This window comes from Erpetoichthys calabaricus, chromosome 6, assembly GCF_900747795.2.
Source record: "Erpetoichthys calabaricus chromosome 6, fErpCal1.3, whole genome shotgun sequence".
NCBI classification, from domain to species: Eukaryota; Metazoa; Chordata; class Cladistia; order Polypteriformes; family Polypteridae; genus Erpetoichthys; species Erpetoichthys calabaricus.
Window position 1 is genome coordinate 184,956,647 of NC_041399.2, and position 26,126 is coordinate 184,982,772.

Here is a 26,126-nt window from a genome sequence, read left to right on the forward strand (position 1 = left end):
AGCAATAGGAGCTTGAATCTTGTATATCGCAGCAAATATAATCAATAAATAAATTGCCACTGTGATTTATGCTTTAAACATCCATGTAACATACAGTAAGTGATTTTTCGTATATTGAACTTACACACCACTATAGAAGTATTTTAGTGAATACTGAGAATTTGAGAGACTACACAAACTGCAGAAAATACATATTTTGTAATTAAAAAAACAACATTAGTGCTGAAGGTGTATAAATTCCCAGAATTGTTGATTACATGTGCAAAAAGTATGTGAATAAGATAAAAAGTGGGCAGCTATCACACCCTACTGCTGTTATCTTTTTGTGTCTTTGTGGTTTAACATCTGAGTGCTGTTTTTTGGAAGTCATCGAATCAGCTAGCCTTTGGCAGTCCTTTTTTTGAACTAGACCACCTGAGCACACTTGAAGCTTATTCATGCTCCTGTTGCATCAGATGCTATGGGTTGGGATATGGTTTGAGTGTCCTCTGCTGCCTGCTTTGAGGCCTGTGTGGGTGTGTTTTTGGGACAGAATTAGTCTCCTGTATAAAAGAACCAGAATATGCTGGCTGCTAAAGAGAAGTGTTCATGGTTTCATAATGATTTTGTTTCCGATTTAATTGTGAAACTATACAAATGGTTTCATCACAAGGCAAATTTTTTTTTGCAAGTAAGCCTAAAAGGAATTAGAACAGAATGATGCCTACAAACACCTTCACACCTTGACTACCACAAGCTGCACTTCACTTTTACAGCTTAATTCTGCTTGTGTTTCACTTAATGATTGGTGTCTTTGGTAATCTCATTGCTGTATTTAAAGAAGGATTAGCATGGTTACACAAGAGCAACTACAGCATCAATTATTTTGTAAAAGCTTTCTGTCGCAGGGCCACAACAATGGAGCATTTCTATGAAATCACATTATTATGTTATGCTCATCTGACTGTCTCCATTACTGCTATCCGAGTCGCACTAAATTAACTTATTGCCTTTAAGCCTAAAATATGATTATGGTAACAGAGTAAGTTCAACTCAATTTGTAATGATGTTCAAACCCTCTCCTAAGCACCACAACCTTTTAGCACCAAGGCAGAACCATTAAAAATGTGACTAACAGCCACTAATGTCCAATTAAAGAAAAGATAAGGGATGCTTACATTATTGCTAATGGCAGTGATGTCATCACTCTTAACTGTTATAGATGCCACAGTGTATGAAAACTGGACTGGAGCTCTTACATCACAAATAAAAAAGTTAATTATTTGCATTGTTGTGCTAATACTAAACATACTTTAGATTAAGTTTTTATTTATTTTCCTTATGTATGTTCAGTTTAATCCAGAAGACAAGTGTTTAAAAGGGAAAAAAAATTAAAAGAGATGTTTCGTTTTTCAAGTGCAAACTGAATAAAACATTAAACTTAATTGTGCTTTGGTGTTACTAAAAAACAAGTGGGCCAACCGTCAGTTTCTCAGTACAGTCATTGTACTGTGAGCAAGTTATTAAGCTCCCTACAGCTCCCCCTGCCATAGGAGGTGGAAAAAAGCCGATGGAAGATTGCCAACTGAGCCTTCAACATCTGGCTTGACTCTGAATTTAAATAAGTGGATTAAAAATCACATATATAGATAGATGCTGGGACTGCCTAGAGAAAGAACTAGGACATGCCGGAGAGATTATATCTCTCATTTCCTGCAGGAGCACTTGGGAATTCCACGAAAGTACATTGTGGGTAATGGTAAGAAAAGCAGGGCCTAGTTAGTTCAGCTTACCATGTTGTTACTGCAGTTCTCTGACTGGGAATTTTATGTTGATATTGCAGCATTATTTTTTGAAGTTTACTGTTCTTTATCTGTTTTTGAGATGTTAAAGTCATTTGTTTATGGCTGTTTATAAATAATAATTTATTTCTTTTCCTCCAAGACACCATTTTGTTTTTATATGGGAGTTGCCTTGCTACAGCTTTGTTAGATGAAACTGGATGAATCAAGTCACTCGAAAGGAAGCTGATTGTTGGTTGCTGGAAGCTGATAGATGGTTGCCATGCTTTTGCTAACAGAAACATCGAAAATCATAATCTGAGTGACTTCTGTGGTCATGAAGTTTAGAAACGGGCCCTTTTGGTCATTTTCTTATTCGACTTTGCAGATACCTGAAAGAATTTCTAAAAGTGTGTTTGTGTGATTTAAAATTTCTTTTTCTGATTTCGAGTTAGGATTCATTTTGGGCTTGGGCACTAGGTACTGAACAATTTTCTGGAAAAAGGCTTTCGCTTTGGTTCAATTTATTTCCAAGTCCTTCTATGTTTTTTTCTGGCTGATTAGAACACCCTGTCTAGGAGGAGAGGATGGAGAGTGAATAGTGTTCGGGAGACACCTAATACACTGAAAATGTGGAGCAAGTGAAAGTGGGGATATGGCCAGATACAGTAACACATGGAAGGTACTTCAAGAGACATGCTAATAGGCTTTTCCAAGAATGTTTTCTGACTCACACAAATATGAAAAGCAATAAACAGTAAAAAAAATTAAAAAACTGTATAAATGAAAAAGTTCAGTTTAGACCAAACACACAAATATCAGGTAGCTCCAAAGTCTTTATAATAAGAAACAGCAGAAAAGATAAATAAAAAAAGCCAAAAACACAAGTGTTTTTAACTTCATTTAATTATGAGCAGGAAATGTAAATGCATTGAAGTCCAAGTACTAGGTTTAAAGCGACCTTTGATTAAAGTGACAGTGGAAAACATTCTTCAACAGGAAAAATTCAATGTGTGGAGATTAGATTGGAATTGTCCTAAAGAGGCCAGCAATGCTTTTAACTTAACCTAACATTGTCAAAGCAACTTAGTCCAATTCAGGGTAACAAGGAGCAATAGCATGGGCAACAAAACATTAAAAGCCACTGTAATATACACAGTGCTCAACAAAGTAGATCTTGATGCCCTTTCTGCAGACCTAACTAAAGGAAAATAAACAGTTGAAGAGAGTTGGCTCATCAAGTAGAATAAAATTACAGAAAAAGGATGAGAGCACAAACATCAGGAGGAAAGATTAATGAAGAGAAAGGGAAATAATATGGTTCTACAGATGAAAAATTATTAAATGAGAAAAAGTGGTGGCTTACTGCTTTAGGTCTTGAGCAGAGGTGTTAAGAAAAAGTATTCTTTATTTGTAATAATAGTCTAAAAGTAGACAAAGTCCTCATTTGCCCAACTTTCAATTTTTTTTCATTAACAAATAAAAATTAATTTTAACACTTAACCAATACTTACTTTCAGGAAAGCAGTCCTCTGGGTCAAGAGCCTCCTCAGCCATTTCCGAGTATTCATCCTCTTCCTCTCCTGGTTTCCTCAGATCCACTGTGCTTCCTTCAGAGCAACTTGATTCATCCAGTTTCTGTTAACAATGCAGATGAGAAGTCAGTTCTGACTATTATCTTCAGGAGGTGCTAGAGAAGTATTTGAGAAGTGCAAAATGTGACCCTATACGGTGATAACACAAAGCGCCCAACCCTTCCTAAATTTACTGAAAAGCTATAAAATTATACCTAAAGTATGCCTATTGACTCTTCATGCTTGTTAAAAGGACTAAAACTAATTACAGCAATATTTAGTGATTATCTCGCTTAACCATACTGCTGGTTACAGAAGGGGATCAATTTGGGTTTCCAGTGTTCCTCACAAGTCAGGAACCAGCCTTGCACATAATATCATTCCATTTTAAAGGGCAATCAGATGCACACTCATATTATTTTAGAGTTGCTAATTAAACAATTATCAGAGTTTATTTACAGAAAATAAAATGTTATGCTAAATTTATGTGCAGCTAATATTAATGTGGAAATTCCAAGGCACCTATCTATTCATTTTCTGAATGCACTTTTACTATTATAGTGTCACAGAAGGCATAACAAGTTCCAAAATTGACATCAATCCACCTTGGGGTCAATTCATGTACAAACTCACAAAAGTCAAATACCATATAGAGTTAATTAACCTGGGATGTGAACTGAAACTATAGTGCACATACACAATGGAGAAAGGACAAACAAATAACTGAATCCAGGAATTTGACACTGAGAGGTATTTTCTGCTGATTACTTGTTTTTAGCTGTTGATCTTAGGATTATGGATACCTTATGAAGGTTTTCAAACTCAATTTATTATAAAAAGACTGTCAGATTTATTTTATCTGAGGTTGGTTTAAATTAACTTGTGTGTATCAGGGCCATCTTAACGGCATTATAGGCCCCAGGCAAAGCAGTGCACTGGGGCCCCTACCTACACAACCACTGAGCAAGTCACAATATACATAGATTAGCATGGAGTCCCTATGCTCATGGGGCCCCAGGCAACTGCCCAGCGTGCCCATGCGTTAAGATGGCCCTGGTGTGTACTGTATTAGGTTTACTAAGAATTCTACTGTAAGTTGTTCTCCTGAGTGTGTATAAATCAGACAAACAATAGACTGACATTTTGACTAGGGTTGGTTCCTGCTTTACATCAGATCCTGTAGGGCAGTGATTCTTGAACTGTGTGGGTTGTGACTCAAATTGGGTCACCACATGATTGTATAGCAATTTAGTCCAATTCATCCAAGGTCAACACTGTGGTGAGTAATATACAGTATTGCCTTCTATTTAGCATACTATTTATTGTGGTAGAATGCGATCTGCAAAGCAGCCTATAAACAATGCTGACGGTGCAGAACAAGAAATCTATTGTTCCTATGGTACGAAAAAATAAATATTCTCTATGACACTACAACATCCTCACAACCTTTAAAACAAACAACCTGAGATGACTGACAGCAAAGATATATATAAGATGAGATAGTGAGATAAAGCGACCATGGTGCTAGTTTAAAATGTCAAAATGAAAACAGCAGGTGCGACACAAGGATATGATAAAGTTTGGGGTACACTTGGGGGGAGTGAATAGGATAGGGGTACACAGTGACCCAACAGTGCTGTATGCTAAATGCAGTTTCATTGGCCATGGACAACTGGCCTTGCCTCATTGAGTGTTTGCTGTTACGGCATATGTTGAATTCAAATATGTAACAGTGATACAAAGAAGATTTCGTATTAAATTTAATGCACCTCAGTGAGGAAGAATTCTTTCTTGTAACACTAAAGTAGTTCAGTAAATTAAATTCTACTGGCAATAAGAAGGACATGCATGTAGGATCATTGAGAACTGTAAGAACAGTGGAAAATATTAAAAACAGTGAGACAGGCAGTAAACTAAATTAAAAGCAGAGTACAATGTCAATTGGTAGCATTAAACATTTCATACTGGACTGTTTATTCTATTACCTGTATAAAATGCAAATAGTGAATACATTTTTAAGGAATAATAGCTCAACTTTTATACTCAGTTTATTTGTTAAATGAAAACTGGAATATGCAGGACAATCTATGACCTCTATTTAAAAGAAAGTATCATTAATAGTGGAGCTAATTTGAAAAAAATAATTTTTTAAAACTATTTTATTTAAGACAATATAAATAAACTGCATTACTTAATTAACTTTTTGACCACTTTTTACCTAACTTATGATAACCTATATGTTTGTTCGAAGAGACATACAGTATTACCACTCTCCTGGTTCAAGTAACTAAGTAAAGTGATTGTTCATACATTCAAAAACTGAGAACGATTACAACATCAGGGGCAGATGCTGGAGACTCCTACAGAGCTACAGGGTCTACAGAAGTACCCAGTTTGTGAATTTTGACCACAGACTTGTTGCTACATTCCAAATTTAATTTTCCAGCAACACATTTCTTTCACTATCTTCAAATTAGAAACTTTGTCAAACAGAACCTGCCCGATTTTCCCCATCTCCCACCTTCCTCTATGCTGGAAAAAATATTGCTCAGTCTCAAAGACTCGGACAGCATTTCCGCAATATATAAAAATATTTTATAGTCCCTCCCTTTCAAAGATCCAAGAGGACAATTGGAAAAGAATCTCTCACTCAACATATCCAGAAAAGGAGTGCAAGGTAGCAATGCAGAGAATTAATTCGAGTTCCATATGCGCAAAGCATACAATTATTCAGCTCAAAATTATATATCGAGCACATCTGTCTCGCTTGAAATTGTCCAAAATGTTTCCAGGGCAAGATCTAACCTGTGAACACTGCAATCAAGTTCCAGCCTCACTGGGTCACATATTTTGGGCCTGCACCAAATTAACATCATTCTGGACAAAAATTTTTAAGTGTCTTTCAGACAGCCTTGGTGTCACATTCCCTCCTAATCCACTAACAGCTGTGTTTGGTGTTCTTCCAGATGGGCTTAAAGTAGAGAAGGAAAAACAAACTGTGATTGCCTTCACTACACTATTGGCACACAGAATTATTTTGCTAAACTGGAAGAATCCTAACTCTCCTCTTTTAAGTCAGTGGGTAACTGATGTTTTATATTATTTGAAATTGGAAAAAATCTAATTCTCTCTTAGAGGATCTGTGCAAAACTTTTTCAAAACCTGGCAGGATCTGATTAATAATATTTTAGAATAAGCTCTTAAAGCACTGAGGAAGTAGATTCTCTCCCCATTTCTTTTTCTTCTCCATTTATCTGTATCCACCTATTAAACTCTTCAATTTATTTATGTTAACTATTTTTAAGTTTTAGTCTGTTCTCCATGCTCTTTTTCTCAGGGGTGGGGGTTGATTTGTTTTCAATCCTATTTTTGTTTTGTAAAAATCGATCTATTTGTATGGAATTATTACAATAAAATCAATTACATCTTGCCTGAAGAAGGGGCCTGAGTTGCCTCGAAAGCTTGCATATTGTAATCTTTTTAGTTAGCCAATAGAAGGTGTCATTTTGCTTGACTTTTCAATAAAATCAATAAAATTTATAAAAAAAAGACTTGTTGCTGCTACTATGAAGATCCAGCTTAAATCCAGTAGGCTACCACCTACTAGGAGAATGAGGCTGAACGTGGCCAGACTCCAAGATCAGGCTGTTTCTAATGAGTCTGCACTCAGTTTGTGTGAGAAAAAGACCCTGATGGCCACTGAGCAAGTGACATACCATCCATGGTCTAGTGACCTATGTCCTGCTTACAGAGGAACTGAAGCATTACGCATATCCGAATCTGTCCCCTAGACAGTGTGCACCCTTTGCCTTGTGTCTTACGACTATGTCCCATGTATCTCTAACTGTCTGGTCTGGAGTCTTGTCCCGCACCACCTTAAGAGTGCATAATATCTCTCTACAGGAGACTACTACAAAGCAGGTCAGCCAACTCCAATTCCAGTTCAGCAGCCCTGTGCTTAAGTTTCTGGATCAGTTGGAACCTCCTGCAGACATGGTCTCCTCCAAGCCATCCTCCAAAAAGTCCAACATCCAACATGAGTGGCATTACACTGGCCTTGTTTATAAAATTTGGCTTTGGATTACTAAGCTGTTTAACTATACATTGAATAAATTACTGGAATAAAGAACTACTGCAGTTATTCACACCTTCTGGCCCCTTAAGCTCCCATCTCCTCTTAATTTTTCCCTGTATGTTTTCCTAGATTTGTACCCCTCTTATAACATCATTACTTTGAAACTCTTTCACTTACATTGGATGCATTCCTTTCTATTAATGAATCCTTACGCTGTTGCCCTCTTAATTCCGCTAGCTTTCCTGACAGCTAAGAACTGTTTTATCAAGAAAATTTTTTTACAACATATGTTCTTCTTACTGAAAAAACTCACTTACTAGTATCAGCTATTAATTATTTCTGTATTTACTCATGTTTTTCTACTGCTGCTTTTGCTTGACCCCCTTTCTTAACAGCTTTAGAGTTAGCCGATTAAAATAAATTAATGCTAAAATAAAAATAAATAATAAATTAATGCTAAAAATGCTTTCTTCCTAAGGAATATTCATGTGCCAAAATTGTATCTTTTTATGGAAATATGAAATAGAGAAATAAAAGAAAGCCCGCTAATACAGCACAATTTCCATGTGTTTTTTCAAATCCATGTCTTGTTGACAGGCTTCTCTCTCTTGTCCAGAGGTTTCTATGTCTACATCTGGCCATGATGATTCCTCTGAAAGCTTTCATTTGATTTGTGAGAATCATTGCTAGAGCTACTAACTAAAACTATGCAACTCTGGTCTTGAATTCTTTACACTGGGTTCCAATTAGTTTAAGGCTAATTTTAAAACCTGTCTTCTTACATGAAAATGTAAACTGCTTAGACCCTGCTTACTTATCTGAATATATCAATACAAACATAACATACAGTGCATAATGATCTGAAAATGTCAGTCTGATTAAGAATACAAAGATAAAACATTGGAAGTTAAGCTTTTAGCTGCTGGGTCCAAAACATGTGAAATCACGTGCTTGCCCCATTTGTCTCACCCTTTAAATCCAGGCTGAAGATGAATTCATTTAGTCCAGAAACTCCTCTTTAGAGCTGATGATTACCTGTTCATATTGCAACTTAGTTTGTTAGTCATTTGCAGAAAGGTGTACTTCATTATTACAAATGGTTACTGACACTCCTCTGTTCTGTTTTCTTGGTCAGCATCCTGCTATGGCATATGATGACCCAGCCAAATTACGAAACTTCTACTGCTGCACACAGGAATAAACACCAGAGGTATTGGGAACATTGGAATCAATGGATGAAAAGATTTAATCTCCTTATTAGACTTTTCAGCACAAAGTTAGAATTATTGTAATATTTCCAGGATTTGTGGACTGAGGTCACTAGAACTGTGACTTTCTCAGACCTTGACTATAATATATAATATAATATTGAGCACTATAACCGACCAGCGACTCCCCCCAAAATTTTTTTTTTCAGAAATACCATTACCCTCTGGCCAAATGTTAAGTATAAGGTCAACATAACAACATTTTCAAACCTACTTAATCAAATTTAGGGTCATGGGGCAATACTACTGGACTTGCATAGTTTAGGTTACCAAACGGAAATTACTCCATTTTACAGTATGTTTAATATAATTTTCAGTTCATGTATGTAAATAATGCAAGATTTATTTGTTTTATTATATTATTGCCATGGACTCAGTGAAGAGTGTTATCTATATATATAAAATCCAACGTCTGTCTGTCTGTATGATTGTCCATTTTTCACAAAAAAACTACTTAACGGATTTAGATTGTTTTTTTCTTCTATAATTTGCTTGAACATTCCGGTTGATTTTGCAACTTCTCTCATCGCGCCAGGAATCATAGTTCGATTGCAGGAGCAATATATTCATGCTAATCTGAGACAGAGGCTGCGGGCCAAGGGGAGGGGGAAGCGTGACGTCAAGAGTGGGGAACCAGGCAGGGCTCTACTCATTGTCCTGTTTTACTATTACTTGGGCGTAACCGCGTGGATTGGGGGGGGGGGGGGGGGGGGGGGGCAGGGGGCTAGTATAAAATAAAAGAATAAACCAAAACTGATGCCGCAGGGATGCTATTAAATTGGATTGAAACTGGATTAATTTAATCGGGGCTTACTTCTTCTATGTTCAACTCTTTCTTTTTTTTATTATATCTATAGCTTACAACTAGCTATTCTAACTATTGCATTCAGTTCCTTTTGGGCCTACTTGATGTTAAAGACTGTCACATATTCTTCTTTGTTCTTTTAAAATATGTATTTGCTGTATTTTTTTAAATTGTTATTTCCTGTTTTGATTGTACTTATACAGCATTTGTCTATTTGATCAATAACTTACATCTGTAATTTGATGTTGTGTTGTAAATGAATATGCTTTAATGGTGAAATATAAAATATTGATTTATTAATTGAATGACTGATTTTATTGCATTCATTTTCTGAACCTGATTAATGCCATTTTACAGGCATAATCATCCATCTATTGTCTACATCTGTTTATTCTGTAGAGGGAAATGGGGAAACACTGAGGGCCATGCAGGAACCAGTTCTGGGCAGGGTGCCAAATCTGGATAAATTATTTGAATATAAATGTAATTAATTTTAATAAGAACAAAGGCATTCTTCGTTTGTTTAAAAAGAAGTCTTTGTATCAAAGTTGCTGTTTGGAATAACAGTAAAAATATGGAGCAGTCAATTACTTGTTGACACTGAATGAAACACAGCCTCAAGTATATTGGATACATTTGGGCTAGAAAGCACTGAGCTGCTCAAAGCATCAAAAGTACAAATATAGTACAGTAAACAAATATAAGAGAAACCTGAGTGAAACAGAAAATGAACCCAGGCTGGACATTGTAAATTTGTTACAGGTACTGTGAAATAAATGTGGGCATTAAAATTTTGATTTTCTACTTATAATAGTTTATGCCATATGCTCTAATCAGAGTTAATCTCTTGTATTATATTTTAAATCTGCTACACAAAATCAGTTCTATGTCAAAATATTAGCAGAAATAGAGGTGACTTGCTGGATACCGTGTTTTAGGGTTGCATTATTAGATTTTGATTGGTTAGGATAATCTAGATCTATTTACTATAAATACCAATAAGTCCTAAATCCAAAGTCAATTTAGATTTTTTAACTTGCTACCCCATCGTAAGACGGCCATATGTTTCTGTTACAATCTGTTCACCTATTAACACTGTTGAAATAAAGGTGTAATGAACCTTTTTTTAAATTAATTAAAATGAATTGTCAATTTAAACAAACATAAAAATATAGATGATAGTTACATCAAAATAACTCTTCCAAAATCCTCACTGGAGATTCAGGGGGAGATAAGCCAGCTTGCTTTCATTTTTGGAATTCCTAAACAGTTGTCTCCTTTTTCACCAAAGATTCATTTTTTTCCTATCACATCATTCAGAATTCTCTTCAAAAACTGACATGTCTTGTTCTGTTATCCTGTTTGATTCTCGTACTGTTACCTAGTTAGTAAAGTACTACAAATGTAAATTACAACATGCTTTTTAGACAAGAGACTATGAATGTTGGAGCTACCTGCTCAAGCAAGACAGATAATGCTGCTTTGAGAAAAGATGCTGTCACGCAATCTATGGGTTACAGCCATAGACGCCTCTAAGATTAAAGGACTGATCCTCTTGCCTTGTGTGTTATCACCTTTGTTGTACAAGAAACTTAAGAGAGTGGATAGTCATTGCTGCCCTGGGCTGTGTCGTGTTGTGACTGCACTATTTGGATAAGCTGTGACTTTGAAATAAAGCATGGAGTTTCTAAAATAATGTGATGTAACATAAGGATTTGCTCTTTATTTCTGTTAGTAATACAACACACATATGCTACCAAAGATTTTTACTATCTTTTTAAGCATTTTATCTTATTTTGGAAAAGGCAGTGACAGGGGCTGCATGGTAGCCAACAGGTAAAGAAGCGAACTGACAGCACTAGAATTAGGGTTCACTTCTAAGCGGGGATACCTCCAGTAAGAAATCTGTTTGCTCTCTTCAAGTCTTTGTGGGATATGCATTTCACTGTTTAAAGACAAGTTGAAAGCTACATTAGACTGGTGTGATTGTGCCATGGGATAGGTTACTTTAGGCTCATTGTTGCAAAATAAAGTATAATTCTTCACTATGGGGGTTTATTGCAGTAAGTGGAGGGGTAATGGCAAATGTTACATACAAATGACAATATACATTATTGTTCTCATCTTAATTTTGTTTTTCTTATGTTAAAGCTACAGGATGGAAGGGAATGACCAGTGTACTATAAATGGCAATCCAACACAAACCAGACATTTACATAATGTTTAAATTACAGATATCCTACAGTACTGTGAATAATAATAAAACTCATGTATAATTACGTAGAGAAGGTATGCTAAATTTATGAAGGTGTATAGGTTAATGCTAGAATCCCTACTGTATTTCAGGCATTACTGAAGCAAAACCTTCTTAGCAAATTTGCGCAACTTTATATTGTTCCATTGGGAACTATCATTAGAAAACATAAAATTAATTCATATGCAGATGACACCCAATTATACCTTTCATTTAGAACAAATGACGTTTCTCCGATGCTATCCTTAATTAACTGTATCAGTGAGTGAAATGAGTGGATGGATGAGAATTACTTGTCTCTGAATACTGAAAAAACAGAAATGTTAGTAATTAGAGGGAATGATGCTGACCGCAACAAAATTCTGTTACTTTTTCAATCGCCATTAGTTTTACTGAATCTGTGCACCATTTAGGCATTATCTTTGACACTGGTATGTCAATTTAAAACACAAATTACAAAACTATCCAAAATATGTTCTTTCCATCTTTAAAATGTTGGAAAATTAACATGTTTTTCAAATATGCAGAATATTGTGACATTAATTCATGCATTTATTTCTAGTAGGATTGAATACTACAATGTGTTATTCACTGTTTGTTAAAATCTTTCTTTAAGCACCTTTCATTTAAGTCAAAATGCTGATGCAAGAATTATTACAAGAACTAAAAAGTATGAACACAAAAGTCCAGTTTTCAATTCATTGCACTGGCTCCCAGTTAACCTTAGGGCATATTTCAAAATACTTCTTTTAACAAATAAATCCTTAAATGGCCAAGGCCCTGCTTACTTATTTGAACTTATCATTAATTACAAAGCAGAGCACACATTAATATTTAAGGATGTTGGCCTGCTTATGATTCCAAGAATTAATAAAATAATAGTAGGAGTTCAAGCTTTTAGTTACAGGACCCTAAAGCTGTGGAATGATCTGCCTGCTTATTTAAAAGATCCCCCATCAGTCTCAGCTTTTAAATCCAGGCTGAAGACTCACTACTTCAGTTTAGCATACCCTGACTAGAGCTTAAGATAAACTGTGCATACTGCATCGCAGTCTGTTTGCTATTTATACTAAAATATAAGTAATATGATTAACTGTTACTAATCATCCTCTATTCTGTTTCCTTTCTCTGTATCTTGATGTGTCACTTGGTGCCACTGTTCTACTGCCAAGCTGTTCTTCTACCCATGGAAAACTCATTTCACATAAAGGAGCTTGGAATCTTTGCATGGAATGATTCTGTCATGACATTGGACAACCGAGCATAGACTTTATTACAGTTTGCCCAGAAGGGAATGGGTGGCCAGTTGGCTGAGGTTGCCAGGACTCTGCCTGTGTCTGACTTTGTCTTTGACATTCTCTCTTGCAATTCTGATTATCTCCATTGTCAACTTGCCATAGTTCAACAATGAATTAATTGACAGATAGTGTTCGTTTCCAATTATGTTAATCAGTTTCTACTTAGTTTTCTATGTGTTTAACAAATGTATATCTTTATATGCATTAATTCTGTATTTAGCAATTAGTATAGTATAATCTATACTTGCATTTTACCTGAGAATTTGTCACGGTGCTCTGTGCCTGCACTCAAGAAAGGGTACAATACAAAAACAAATTGTATTGTATTGTGTCAAAATAAAATAGCACTGAACAGCCTGGAGGAATGATTGTCTGATAATCTGTAGTCTCCCAAAGTGCTATTATTGATAATTATTGACTAATGTCTCTATGGAATTGATTCTGGTGGTACATATATATGAATCAAGATTCCTACAGCACATCCCCTGAAGAAGCCTCCCAAGATATCACAGGAAAAAATGATCAGTAAGTGAAAAGAATACTATAATACTCTGCATGTCTTGACAGTTGCTCACATACTCAAAAAGAGCAAGATTCAAAATTTTAAAGTTAACAAGAGAGCTCTGACTACTGTCGGTTACCTGGTATGATTAACTGGAAATGATTCTAATGTAGACATGGCATAATTTTCTTTAAGCTGATATTCCATAGAAAACCTATGGTTTATCAGTTTTTCCTATTCTAATTTGCCTTCCAGAGTGGTAAGGAGGCACTGCAGTTACGTCACAGCACTGCAATCCACTATGCCACTATAGCCGACTCATGTGCCTGAAGGAGTCTGAGTGTGTCCAACAGTGATTCCCAACCAGGGGTCCACAGCAAAATGGGAAAAAAAATCATACAATTGTATTATTTAAAAAGTTGTAAATAATAAAGCATTTTTCTGGTTCACCTTGTATTTTAGTAATATTATTGTCACTTCATTAGTGCGCTTGCCAGTTATGCTTATGAATAAATGCGTTTTCCAAATGCTACTCAAAGGCAACCATAGACGTACACACGTTGTGTTGTAGCCTTAAAGCAGTTCACAGCAAGCTAAGCACAGTGTGTTGAATGCTAAAAAATACATAATGATGGACCATTTTTTAAAAGGAAACATTCCAAAGAAAACCCATCTTGCAGTTATGCTTTAAGTTCATCAAATGAGTCATATTCTAAAACAAAATCAAAATCTAGAAAGTATGAAGCTTCATACGCAATTTGGATTTGTGCTGTCTAAGAAAAAAAACAGACTTGATTATCTCAAATGCGTTCTTTGTCAGGAAATTCCATCAAATTAATGTCTAAAGCCGTTTGAATTGAAAAGACATATAGAACTAAAGCATCCAGCTGATGTTGGGAAACGTTTACTTTTTCCATATGAAAGCAGCTCTGCTTGTGGAACAAGTTAGCACTTTTACCCAGCAAGCAATGGTTTCAGAAAGAGTACTGAAGGCATCTTTTTTGGCATTGTTTTGCATATCCCGTGCGAAGAAAGCTCACACAAGTTGGAGAAGATCTGATATTACCAGTGACCAAAGACATAGTTCGGGAATTGCTTGGTGAGAAAGCTGCCTGTAAAATTGATACTGTCCCTTTGTCAGACAACACTGTGTGCAGATGGATATCTGACATGGCTGAGGATATAACCAATTACTGGAACAGGTAAAAAAAACAGTCCATGGTTTGCATTGCAGTTGGAAGAAAGCACAAATGTAGCTAATGCAGCACAGCTTATTATCTATGTCAGATTTATTGGAGATGGAATGTTTGTTGAAGAGCTTTTATTCTGTAAAGAAATTCAGAGGAAGACAACAGGTCAGGACATTTTTCAAGTTTTGGATGTGTTCATGCAAGCAAATTTAATTGACTGGTTTTATTGTGTGGGCATCTGTATGGATGGCGCCGCTGCCATGACAGGCAAGTGTAGTGGAGTTGGCATGTTAATAAATGCCAGAGCTCCAGATGCCGTGGATATACACTGCATGCTTTACAGAGAAGCACTTGTTGCTAAAAGGTTGGAAGATGAATTGCAACAAGTGCTTCAAGACGTTGTTAAAGTTGTAAATAGTATCAAAGCACATCCCCTTAAACACAGGCTATTTGCCAAACTGTGCAGTAACATGAGCGCCAGTTTTGAAAGTCTTCTCACAGGCCAGTTCTCCGCGAAGAATTGTATGAATTTCTCCCAATTGAGAACTCCTAGTTTGACAGCTGTTTTGACAATAAGTTTGGGGTTCTGAAGCTTGCATATCTGGCCGACATATTTCAAATTTTAAATACCTTGAATCAGAGCATGCAGGGTCACAATCAGAGCATACTTAATTTGCAAGATAAAGTTCATGCATTTATACAAAAAAAGTGGACTTTGGGAGATAAAGCTAAATGAAGGAAATGCTGTAATGCTCCTGTTCCTTCACCAAGAGCTAGGAACATTGAATGCGCCTGCAAACACAGTTGTGCCAATAATATTGTCACATCTGACACACCTGAAGGAATACTTTAGCGGCTATTTCTCAGACCTGGACAATAGTCATTTCAACTGGATCAGAAATCCATTTTAGTCCAGAACGGATGAGGATTGTCTTCATTTGAGGTCACAAGAGGAATTAACTGAAATAGTCAACGAAGGAAGTTGGAAAATTCAGTTCTCTGCAGTTTCCCTGTCAGATCTTTGGAATAATCTCAAAAACAAATAAGCCATCCAATACCTCTTACCATTTGCAACAACATACCTAAGTGAGGCAGGTCTTTCAACAAAGAACGTACTGAAAACCCAAAACAGAGCACATCTAAATGTAGAGAATGATTGAGATTATCCTTAAACCAGCTGCAACCCAGAATGGACAAACTGCGCAAAAACATCCAAACCCAAAAGTCTCATCAAAGATTCAAAAGAGATTTCAAATAGAATTCTGAAAGTCAACACAAACAGTGATCATCAGAAGATTGAATTCAGGTCTGTGGAGCTAAAAAGTGCAAAGCATTGGCCACTGTGCTACCAAAAGTTATTGAAACTTCTACTTTTTACATACAGAATCAAATTCTTGTATTAAACCTCTTCTTACCTCTTCTTAGAAGTACTTATTGACTTTTTAGAGATAAAATATCCATTATATTAACAACAGAAGTGTTGACATGTTTAAAAGTATGAATTAAAATGAGTGGCTGAGACTAAAGAAAAAAATAAACAGTAGTTAATTATAAGAAAATGTGACTTTCCAGCAAGAGATCACTGCTCAATTTGAAGCAACAGCGCCCAGATAGAATAGCCTCTAGGAAAGGGAGGTTTAGGAGTAGAACATAACAGAAATAAATTACTGAGGACCGATCCAACAACATATGGAGATAGATAGATAGATAGATAGATAGATAGATAGATAGATAGATAGATAGATAGATAGATAGATAGATAGATAGATAGATAGATAGATAGATAGATAGATAGATAGATAGATAGATAGATAGATAAACTCACACACGCTATGGTCTGAATGCTCATCAGAATGACCAAAAAGAAAGAAAACCTTCTGACTTGGCAGTGACAGGCACAGTGGAGCATTATACAAGTGTATTGCTGTTGGTATAAAAAAGCAGGTGATGAGTAACTATAACTAGTTAAAGACTGTTCCACCTAAACAGATGACATATCAGAACCCTGACAAGAACATTTAAAAGTTGGTCCTGTATTCATGTTTCCTGGGACATCCAGGTCAAAGACTACATACTCAGAGCTAGTGTTCGGCTGTCAGTAGCATGTCTGTCAAAGCTGAGAACAAGAATGTGTTTCATGATTGGTGATTCTATACTTCAAAATGTTAGAATTCCAAACTAGGTAAACCTGACAGTTAAAGTACAATGCTTTCCCAGTGCCAAGGTCTCTGACTTTGAGGCTAATTTGATTTCCTGGCTGACAATGAAGCATGGCAGGCAGTGTTTCCTTCAATGTTGGTTGGAGACATGCTGTGCAAATAAAAGTATATAGCGTTTCTTAATAGCTGAGATAATTTTTGGTAAAGGCCTAAAAAGAAATCTATTTACTACCTGTTCCTTAGACTGTCTCAACAAAACAGAAATAGATAAATAAATAGATCATTATTGACACGGCATATTCCAAGTACGCTAAAATATCAATTACCAGACCAGTGCTGAAAGGAATTAGAGCTACACCCAAATATGCTTATTATTTACAGACCTATTTCAAATGTACCTTTTCTTTCTAAAGTATAGTAAAACCTGTCAGGGGTCGGGAATGAAGCCGCAACGGATAAGAGAAAAGATGGAAAACAGAACAGCTACTTCAAAAATTATATGCAGTAGAATAGTTTACTGAAGGGCGGCACAATGGCGCAGTGGGTAGCACCGCTGCCTTGTAGTTAGGAGACCTGGGTTTGCTTCCCAGGTCCTCCCTGCGTGGAATTTGCATGTTCTCCCCGTGTCTGTGTGGGTTTCCTGTGGGTACTCAGGTTTCCTCCCAAAGTCCAAAGACATGCAGGTTAGGTGCATTGGCGATCCTACATTGTCCCTAGTGTGTGCTTGGTGTGTGTGTGTGTGTGTGCGCCCTGCGGTGGGCTGGCGCCCTGCCCAGAGTTTGTTTCCTGCCTTGTGCCCTCTGTTGGCTGGGATTGGCTCCAGCAGACCCCCGTGACCCTGTAGTTAGGATATAGTGGGTTGGATAATGGATGGATGGATAGTTTACTGAATACAGTAATCCCTCCTCCATCGCGGGGGTTGCGTTCCAGAGCCACCCGTGAAATAGGAAAATCCGCGAAGTAGAAACCATATGTTTATATGGTTATTTTTAGAATGTCATGCTTGGGTCACAGATTTGCGCAGAAACACAGGAGGTTGTAGAGAGACAGGAACGTTATTCAAACACTGCAAACAAACATTTGTCTCTTTTTCAAAAGTTTAAACTGTGCTCCATGACAAGACAGAGATGACAGTTCTGTCTCACAATTAAAAGAATGCAAACATATCTTCCTTTTCAAAGGAGTGCAAAGCAAGCAGTCAAAAAAAAAATCAATAGGGCTTTTTGGCTTTTAAGTATGCGAATCACCGCCGGTACAAAGCATTTGAAGGCGGCAGCTCACACCCCCTCTGTTAGGAGCAGGAAGAGAGAGAGAGAGAGCCACAGAAACACAAAGTCAAAAATCAATACGTGCCCTTTGAGCTTTTAAGTATGCGAAGCACCGTGCAGCATGTCCTTCAGGAAGCAGCCCCCCCTGCTCACACCCCCTACGTCAGCGCAAGAGAGAGAGAGAGAGAGAGAGAGAGAAAGTAAGTTGGGTAGCTTCTCAGCCATCTGCCAATAGCGTCCCTTGTATGAAATCAACTGGCAAACCAACTGAGGAAGCATGTACCAGAAATTAAAAGACCCATTGTCCGCAGAAACCCACGAAGCAGCGAAAAATCCGCGATATATATTTAAATATGCTTACATATAAAATCCGAGATGGAGTGAAGCCGCGAAAGGCGAAGCACGATATAGCGAGGGATCACTGTAGTCATATTTATTTACAAAACAAAGCTATATTAAGAAAATGTTATTTAGTTATAATAACAAATTAGTTAATTCATATAATATTGTAACGACCAGTATAATAAGTAAATACAACTCAGAGGTACTTGAGTTTTCTACATTTTACTTGGAGTCTTTGTTCTGTAACAAACAATCTTATAAAGAGCGCATCTCCAAAACAAAACAAAAGAAAGCTTCCTCTACCAATTAGTTTATCGCCTGCCACTTACGTTCTTTTTTCTCTATATCGCAAACACTCCTCCTTATTGTCTCCTGACTCCCTACTCAAACTTCCTTCTGTCACACCTTCCTTTTTCTTCTAACTCCTCCTGTCACTCATCACCTAAGAGGTGTGTATGCCACACACAGTCTGGCTTTTGCACCAGTCACAGCACAGAAAAAATATTAACAAGTGTTGTAAATAACATTTTAATATTATCTGATGAAGGAAATGTTATGGTAATTATGTTTTTAGAATTAAGTGCAGCCTTTGAATACCATTGAGCATTTAATTCTGTTATATAGGCTGGAAAATTGCATTGGGCTCTTTTCCACTATCCTTGCATGGTTTAGTTCATATTTATCTAATCAATTTCAATATGCAAATAAATCTGTTGACAGTACTCTGTCATTGTTTTCAGAAATTAAATATGGTGTCCGTTAAGGCCCATTACTCAGATCTTTATTGTTTACATTTCACATACTCCACTGAGAGCTAGAATTAAAAAACAGTTTATGTTTTATGCTGATGACACTCAGATATACAAAAACAGTTTATGTTTTATGCTGATGACACTCAGATATACCTTTCTTTCAGAACAAATAACATTTCTCATACTGTGTTTGTATAGCTGATGGATGATAACTTGTCTTTAAATACAGAAAAAAGAACGGTTATTAATTGAGGGAATAAGGTCTAAAATGTTACTTTTACTGAATGGACAGGCAAGTTTTTTTTTCTTTTTTACACCAATAAACCTTGCAAAACACACATTATAATGCTGTCTAAAGCTTGTTTTTTCTAGTTTAAGAATACTCTATTAGACGTTTAAGACAGTTTCTAAATATGGAAGATACTGAGAAATTAATTCATACATTTATTTCTAGTAGAATTTTACAAACATAAAAATATTACAATGATTATGAACCATTATTAATGCTCTTCTTTTCTGTTTTTCTTATTGGTATCCTACTCTTTCACTTGCCCATAGTAAAGACACCAGAGATAATTGGAGCATTAGAGTCCAAGGACAAAAAGATTTTATCTTCTTATTAGACTGCCAAGTACCAAGTTCTGTAATATTTTAGAATGCCCAGGATGGGATAGTAGACCCTCTTGATTCAGAACTGTGAATGTATCTGACTTTGTCTATAACTTATTATAACTAACTGTGAATGCCCAGAGGTTTCTGGACAGATCTCAAAAATAGTATATACATACTACTTGGATACTTTAGTTTTAATTAGTTTGAATTTGCTTTGTTTAGTGTGTGTTTAAACTATCTGCATTGTGCATTTTTATTGTGTAAAGTTTGCAACTGTATTACACCTATTAATGCGTTACAGTGCTCTGAGCCTTGCACAAAGTGAAGAGAGCGATAAAAAAATGGCTTGACTAGACGACCTAGTCTACATTTCCTTGAGATGTAGACGGAAAAGTGGATTGTCTAAAAACAAAGCAGGAGAACATGTAAACTTCAAAAAGAGAGTACACGGACTAAATAATCAATACAATCTTTCTCAATCTTTTCATTATGTAAATATACTTAAGAGTCTATGCTAGCAGCATGTTGTGCAAAGCAGTCACATGAAACAAGGAAGAAGAAATTCTAATTTTATATCCCATCAATATTTTCTGTAGCTAATTCCAGTGAATCACCCAGACATCTCCAGTGACAGGTAGGCTGTAACAGTATTTTATAGTAAACAATATGATTTGTAGCCTACCACTATGGCAAGGTGTGTCTGGAAGGCTGATCTAAGTGTGAGTATCTGAATACAAACTTTGGAGCTTCTGATTTTGAATAGGTAGGTTTGGAAAAGGAGCGGCTGCATGGTTGTGAGAGCTGTAAAATCTATTCTAAACTTTATTACAAACTTGACAAAAAATAAGAAACATGCAATGAAAACCAAAAATTCTGAAGTGGTTAATATGTTTAATATATGTTGGACCTTATCCACATCTACACATAAAAGTACACATTAATGATTATGTCATATCTCAAAAGATGAAAATAAATATACTTCTTTATGGTGACACCAACCCCACTATGGCCTGTAGGTGTTGCTCTTTGACTATTATACACATATCCATTTTAGCAGCAGTCCCAGAGTGATACTGGCCATCCCCTTCTCTAATTTCCCTATCATTCCATGCTACATCCTCAAAACCCATGCTGAGTTTCTGCCATTCTGAGATGCCTGGCATCATTTCATGTGGCATTGTCCTGAGCCACTCGGTAGTATAACAAATGCCAGGGGCATTTAGCACCAGCAATATTTAAAAATAGCCTTGGAACAGAACAAGTAAAATACATTTACCACATTGTAAAATCAATGAAATAGGACACTGCATATATTTCTCAGGCTTCCATGTGGCATCATTGCTCTGATGATAGTTTACCATAAGATTTTTAAAGGCTGTGAATAAGAGGGAATAAACATATTTATTCTTCTGGGGGACTAAATACAGCCAAGGCTTAGAAATTACAATCATAATAATTTCTATTAAGTTAGCTGAACTAAATTGCCACATGCTTTTTTTCATAAAAATACTGCATATATAGCAAGACTTTAAAGCTCTGTGTTATGTCTATCTATCTATCTATCTATCTATCTATCTATCTATCTATCTATCTATCTATCTATCTATCTATCTATCTATCTATCTATCTATCTATCTATCTATCTATCTATCTATCTATCTATCTATCTATCTATCTATGTTTACATTTATATTAATGGTATTAAATCTTGAAATGTACACCTTTGGGTAAATTTCTTCATAGATTACAAGGGGACATCCTTGGCGGATGAATTAGGTGAGAATAAGTTTTTCATTCTAGCCTGGCCAGTCAAAAGTGCTTTTGTCAGGGTTTAGGCTGACATGGTAGTTCCAGGAATAAGAGACAGTGACATTTAATTCTGCATGACAAACCTTGCAAGTAAAAAGGGCATCCTTTAGTATTTGTTATTTTCCTGCTTAAACTTGGGAGCACAGGATTAAAATGGCAGTAAAAGGACAACAAGTGACAAACAAGTATAACTGAAAAGGGATGAAAAGATTTTTTTGTAAGAAGTAGGCAAAGTGCCTCCTGACTTAGAAAGAAACTCATAATCATGTAGCCAAGGTCAAAATGTAGTAAGGTCATTTACATTATATGCATGTCACATGCCTGCTCTTAACAATACTTCATACTCACTTTGGTCTATGTACTATATACTGTATATATGGGTAAGCCTTTGTCTATCATGAACTGGAATCCATGGGTGGCGATACTCTCTCATTCATGGAAAGTGTGGCAGAAACTTACAAGAGATGCATTTCTCTAAATAAATTTTGCATATAGATTATAACTCCCTTATCCAAAATGCTGTTCACAGGCTAGTGTGAGAAAAATTTACAAGAAAATTCCATTTTTTTTTTTTATTAGAGATGTTCTGTCTAAATTGTTTCACTTGCCCAAACTGGATGTGACAGGTATATTAGTGTGGGAAAGGCTCACGAGAAGTATAAATTTCTTGTAGGAGATGGTGTTTGAAAATTACAGGTCAGTCTATCAGTCTACGTAAGCCAAATAGAAGGATGTTATCAGGTTTACGTTTCTTTAGGGGTTTGTATGGGGTTAACAACAGGCAGGCATCGTGGTCATTGGAGCAGACAGTTTTGCAAGTTATTATAGATGATTTAGAGGTACAGTTACATGCCTGGTCACTGATTCTTCAGAATGGAATTGCTATTCTTATATCTGCATTTTTTTACTAAGCTCTTCTTCTCACTTACACCCCAGTGATGCCGTGCTCAGGGTACGTTAATTGGCTGCTTTCTTTGGGCCAAGTAAGGTTTTAGTGTTGAAAATGGACAATTAAGCAAGTGAGGCAGTGCTCACAGGAAGCGGTGTTTTATATTTGCTTTAATTTGAGTTATTTTAGATCCTGTTATTTAATTCTCTTGGTTTGGTTTATGACTAGCATACAGCATACGATGTCCAAAAACAAAAAGGACAAAAATATGAAGTAAATCAAAGACGAATACTGCTAAAGAGATGAGCAAATTCAACTCAAAGCCAGTGACGCAGCATGGCTTGTCACACATGAATGAACAATGAAGGCCTTGATATAGTCACTGACTTCAACTGTGGCAAACTCCTAGCCTAAACATTCTTTATCCATTGGTGGCCGAGTACCCATCCCAGTCCTGAGTGAAACTGAAAGTAAAGTCAGGGATTGGCAGCCCCTTACATCTGTGCCTAATAATACTAATAGGGGTTCTTCTATCATTTTTGTGTGAAACTTTCAGTTCAATATCAACCATGACCGCTACTGTATACAAAACATGGCCAGAACACTTCAGAGATAATTATACAATAAATTGCTTTGATCTGTAGACATTAATAATCAATCCGGGAGTGTCTCTCCTGTAAAGAGATAAAATACTGTAAGTGAAATTAATATGCAAAAAGAAATCAATACATAAAAATCTGAAGGATGCAAAATTAAGGTATGGATGATGAGGTAACTGCTTTCAGCAAAACCTGGGAAAGATGGACAATAAAACTGAGGGCAGAATGATAAGAAGCCTGATGCTCAACTCAGTTGTTGTAAAAGAAATACGCCACTTAAAAATTGTATTTTTTCATGTTACTTACACCACGTAGTTGTGGCAGAGAATTTTTTAAGTTTTTAATCTCATGTTTTTATGCAGAATACAGAGAATAAAAATAATATAATAGAACCTAATAGTTACCAATGCTGTACAACAGAAATCAACGTAAACAATCCATGGAAAATATAAAAAAAAAAATCTTACATTACTTGTGTCACATAGTACACACATCAGTTATCCAGACATAGTTCTCAGGGCAGGAAAGGAAATGGACCAAAGCTGAATGGTCCAATGCTTAATTAAGATCTCCAAATGGTAAAGAACTAAGAAGTGCATTGGATTTTTTCTAGGGCTGTGAACTTTAATTCTCAACCATTCTGTAAGGAGCTGCCAGGGAATTCTTCCATCTTTTCCAGTATTTTTGGTTTCCTAAAATTCTTTGATGAACTTCAACGTGAATTAGAGAAAGTTGTATCCATTCAGGAGTTAACAGTTGGCATGCAGAGTTTAAAAAGAGCTAAATCACTAGTAATTGAAGGAATTCCTGTTGAGTTATGCTCTGGAAAGATTTGGGACCAGACCTGTAGGTTGTTAAACAGGAAAGTGTGGATACAAGTGTACTACCCATGAGCTGTTACACAGCAGTGGTTGCTGTTTTGACCAAGAATTAAAGAGCAGTGGCAATGCTCTGCACAGTCTACATATTCATGTTGAAAGCTTTGGTGATCAGACAGAGATGTGATGAGCTCTACTATTCATCCTGACTAAAGATATTGTGTATCAAATAGGTAACCGCATGATATCTTTCTGATTCGATATGTTTTTTATATCTCTATGCTTCCTTGTTTGCATATTGGGCTCATTTCTCTAGACCAGGAGAATGCTTCAATAGGGTAGTGTCCTGCTAACGATGGAATAAAACAGGATTAACCAGTGAAAAGGAACTAGACAAAATTGTTGTCAAAAGGGTAGAAAATGGTCAATGCATACTGGTAGACAGAATGTAATGGTTACCTAAAACATAATATTATTATTGCTATTATTATTTAAAAAAAAAAGATCAAAGTCAGAAAATGTGAAAATCAATGCCCTAGAAAAGTTTTAAATTATTCTTAAACATTACAAAAATTCCACAGTCTTGGACACTACATTCAACATGCTATAGCTTAAATAAACATAACTTTAACCTTTCTGATAACCCCATAACAATGATTCATAAGCCGTCGTCCAAAATGCTGGTGCTCATAACAAAACAAAATGATGGTGTGCCAAGATGTACAAAAGTAATGATGATCCCTAAGCATAGTTAGATGCAAAAACTCATTCAATAGTTAACATTTACATAGTCAAGAAGCCTAAATAGTCAAAATAATGAGGAAAACATGCAACCTAGTGCCCTAGAAAAATCAAAAACTGGTCAGAATAATGAAAAACACCTTATTACTATTTATGGATTGTTCTTGAGGCCTTCAGATGTCTGGATTCATTTAGAAGACAAAGATGCTTTATAGTAATGTTATGAAACTCAATCATGGTCTTAGAGCTCCATTTAATGCAAACAAAGTGATTAGACAGGGATGGTCTTTAAATTCTCATATTCCTTGGATATTAAACCCCTGCTAAAAACAATTAAGAAGAAAAGCTGAAGGTTTGCCTGTTCCTCAGAATCCCCTGACATTTAGGACAGCAGTGTATGCCAAAGTCATGGTGCTAGTTGGTACCCAGCAGATATTAATTGGATGATATCTGTTTTGGAAAGATTTCAAGTGCTTCAACAAAGGTTAACTGAAACAAGAACTCAGCAGCACTGTTGGGGTAATGGTGTAAGTCACCTCCTAAATTACCTCCAGGATTACAGTAGGCAACAGGTGGCTTGAAACATCTGGGGTCCTTCCTGTAGATGAAGTTTTTTGGGCAAAGAACATTTAAGGAAGGAAGCCATTTACAAAAGGAAGGGGTATAATTTTTAATAATGTTTTAGTCTCAGCCCTTTATCGTTAAATGGCATGCACTAAACTTTCTCCTGAACATTTATTAGCTGTACAAAGAGTACTTTAAACTTTTTTTGGAATGGAAGGCACTGGCTGAAGCAGCATGTGCTGTATTTGCCCTTGGCTGATGGAGGACAAGGACTAAATGATCCATCTGAAGAAATGCCTTTCGGTTACAGGCTCTGCAAAAACTTTTGAATAACCAGACAGTCGTGTCCTGGAAAAATGTGTATACAGTGGTACCTCAGTATACATCCTTAATCCGTTCCAGATCCTTTGACTTCTACCAAACAGGACGTATACCAAACAAATTTTTCCCATAAGAAATAAAGGGAAAAGGATTAATCCGTTCCCATGAAAAAAAATCCTATTGTTATTGGCATATTATACATCGATGGGGTTGTATAAAATAATTGAAACACTGCTTAATACTAAAATACAAAAGCAATTAGATTAAATAAATTAAAATTTAACCTCACTTTACTTTTTAATAACGTCTTTGTTTTTCACAATCGTAGATACCGTCGTTCTCGGCATACGGTATGCAGCAGCCATGTCCCGGATAGGCATGCCACCTTCATACTTTTCAACAATCAATTCAAATTTACGCAAAAAAACACAAAATCATGTGAAAATTCACATAGAGTTATAGCGTGAGTTGTTCACTGAATGCTAGCAACTGGAGTACTGACGCTTGTGGGCAGCGTAGGGTAGCG

At 36.2% G+C, this 26,126-nt stretch overlaps 1 protein-coding gene across 1 annotated transcript in view; it reads right to left on the reverse strand.

Annotated features, from left to right (window-relative positions):
• scn5lab (sodium channel, voltage gated, type V-like, alpha b) overlaps positions 1-26,126 on the reverse strand; it is a 212,276-nt gene that overhangs the window by 117,067 nt on the left and 69,083 nt on the right. Inside the window, exon 3 of the mRNA XM_051928791.1 lies at positions 3,275-3,398. Coding sequence (XP_051784751.1) covers positions 3,275-3,398 — 124 coding nt within the window. The remainder of the gene's footprint in view (positions 1-3,274; positions 3,399-26,126) is intronic.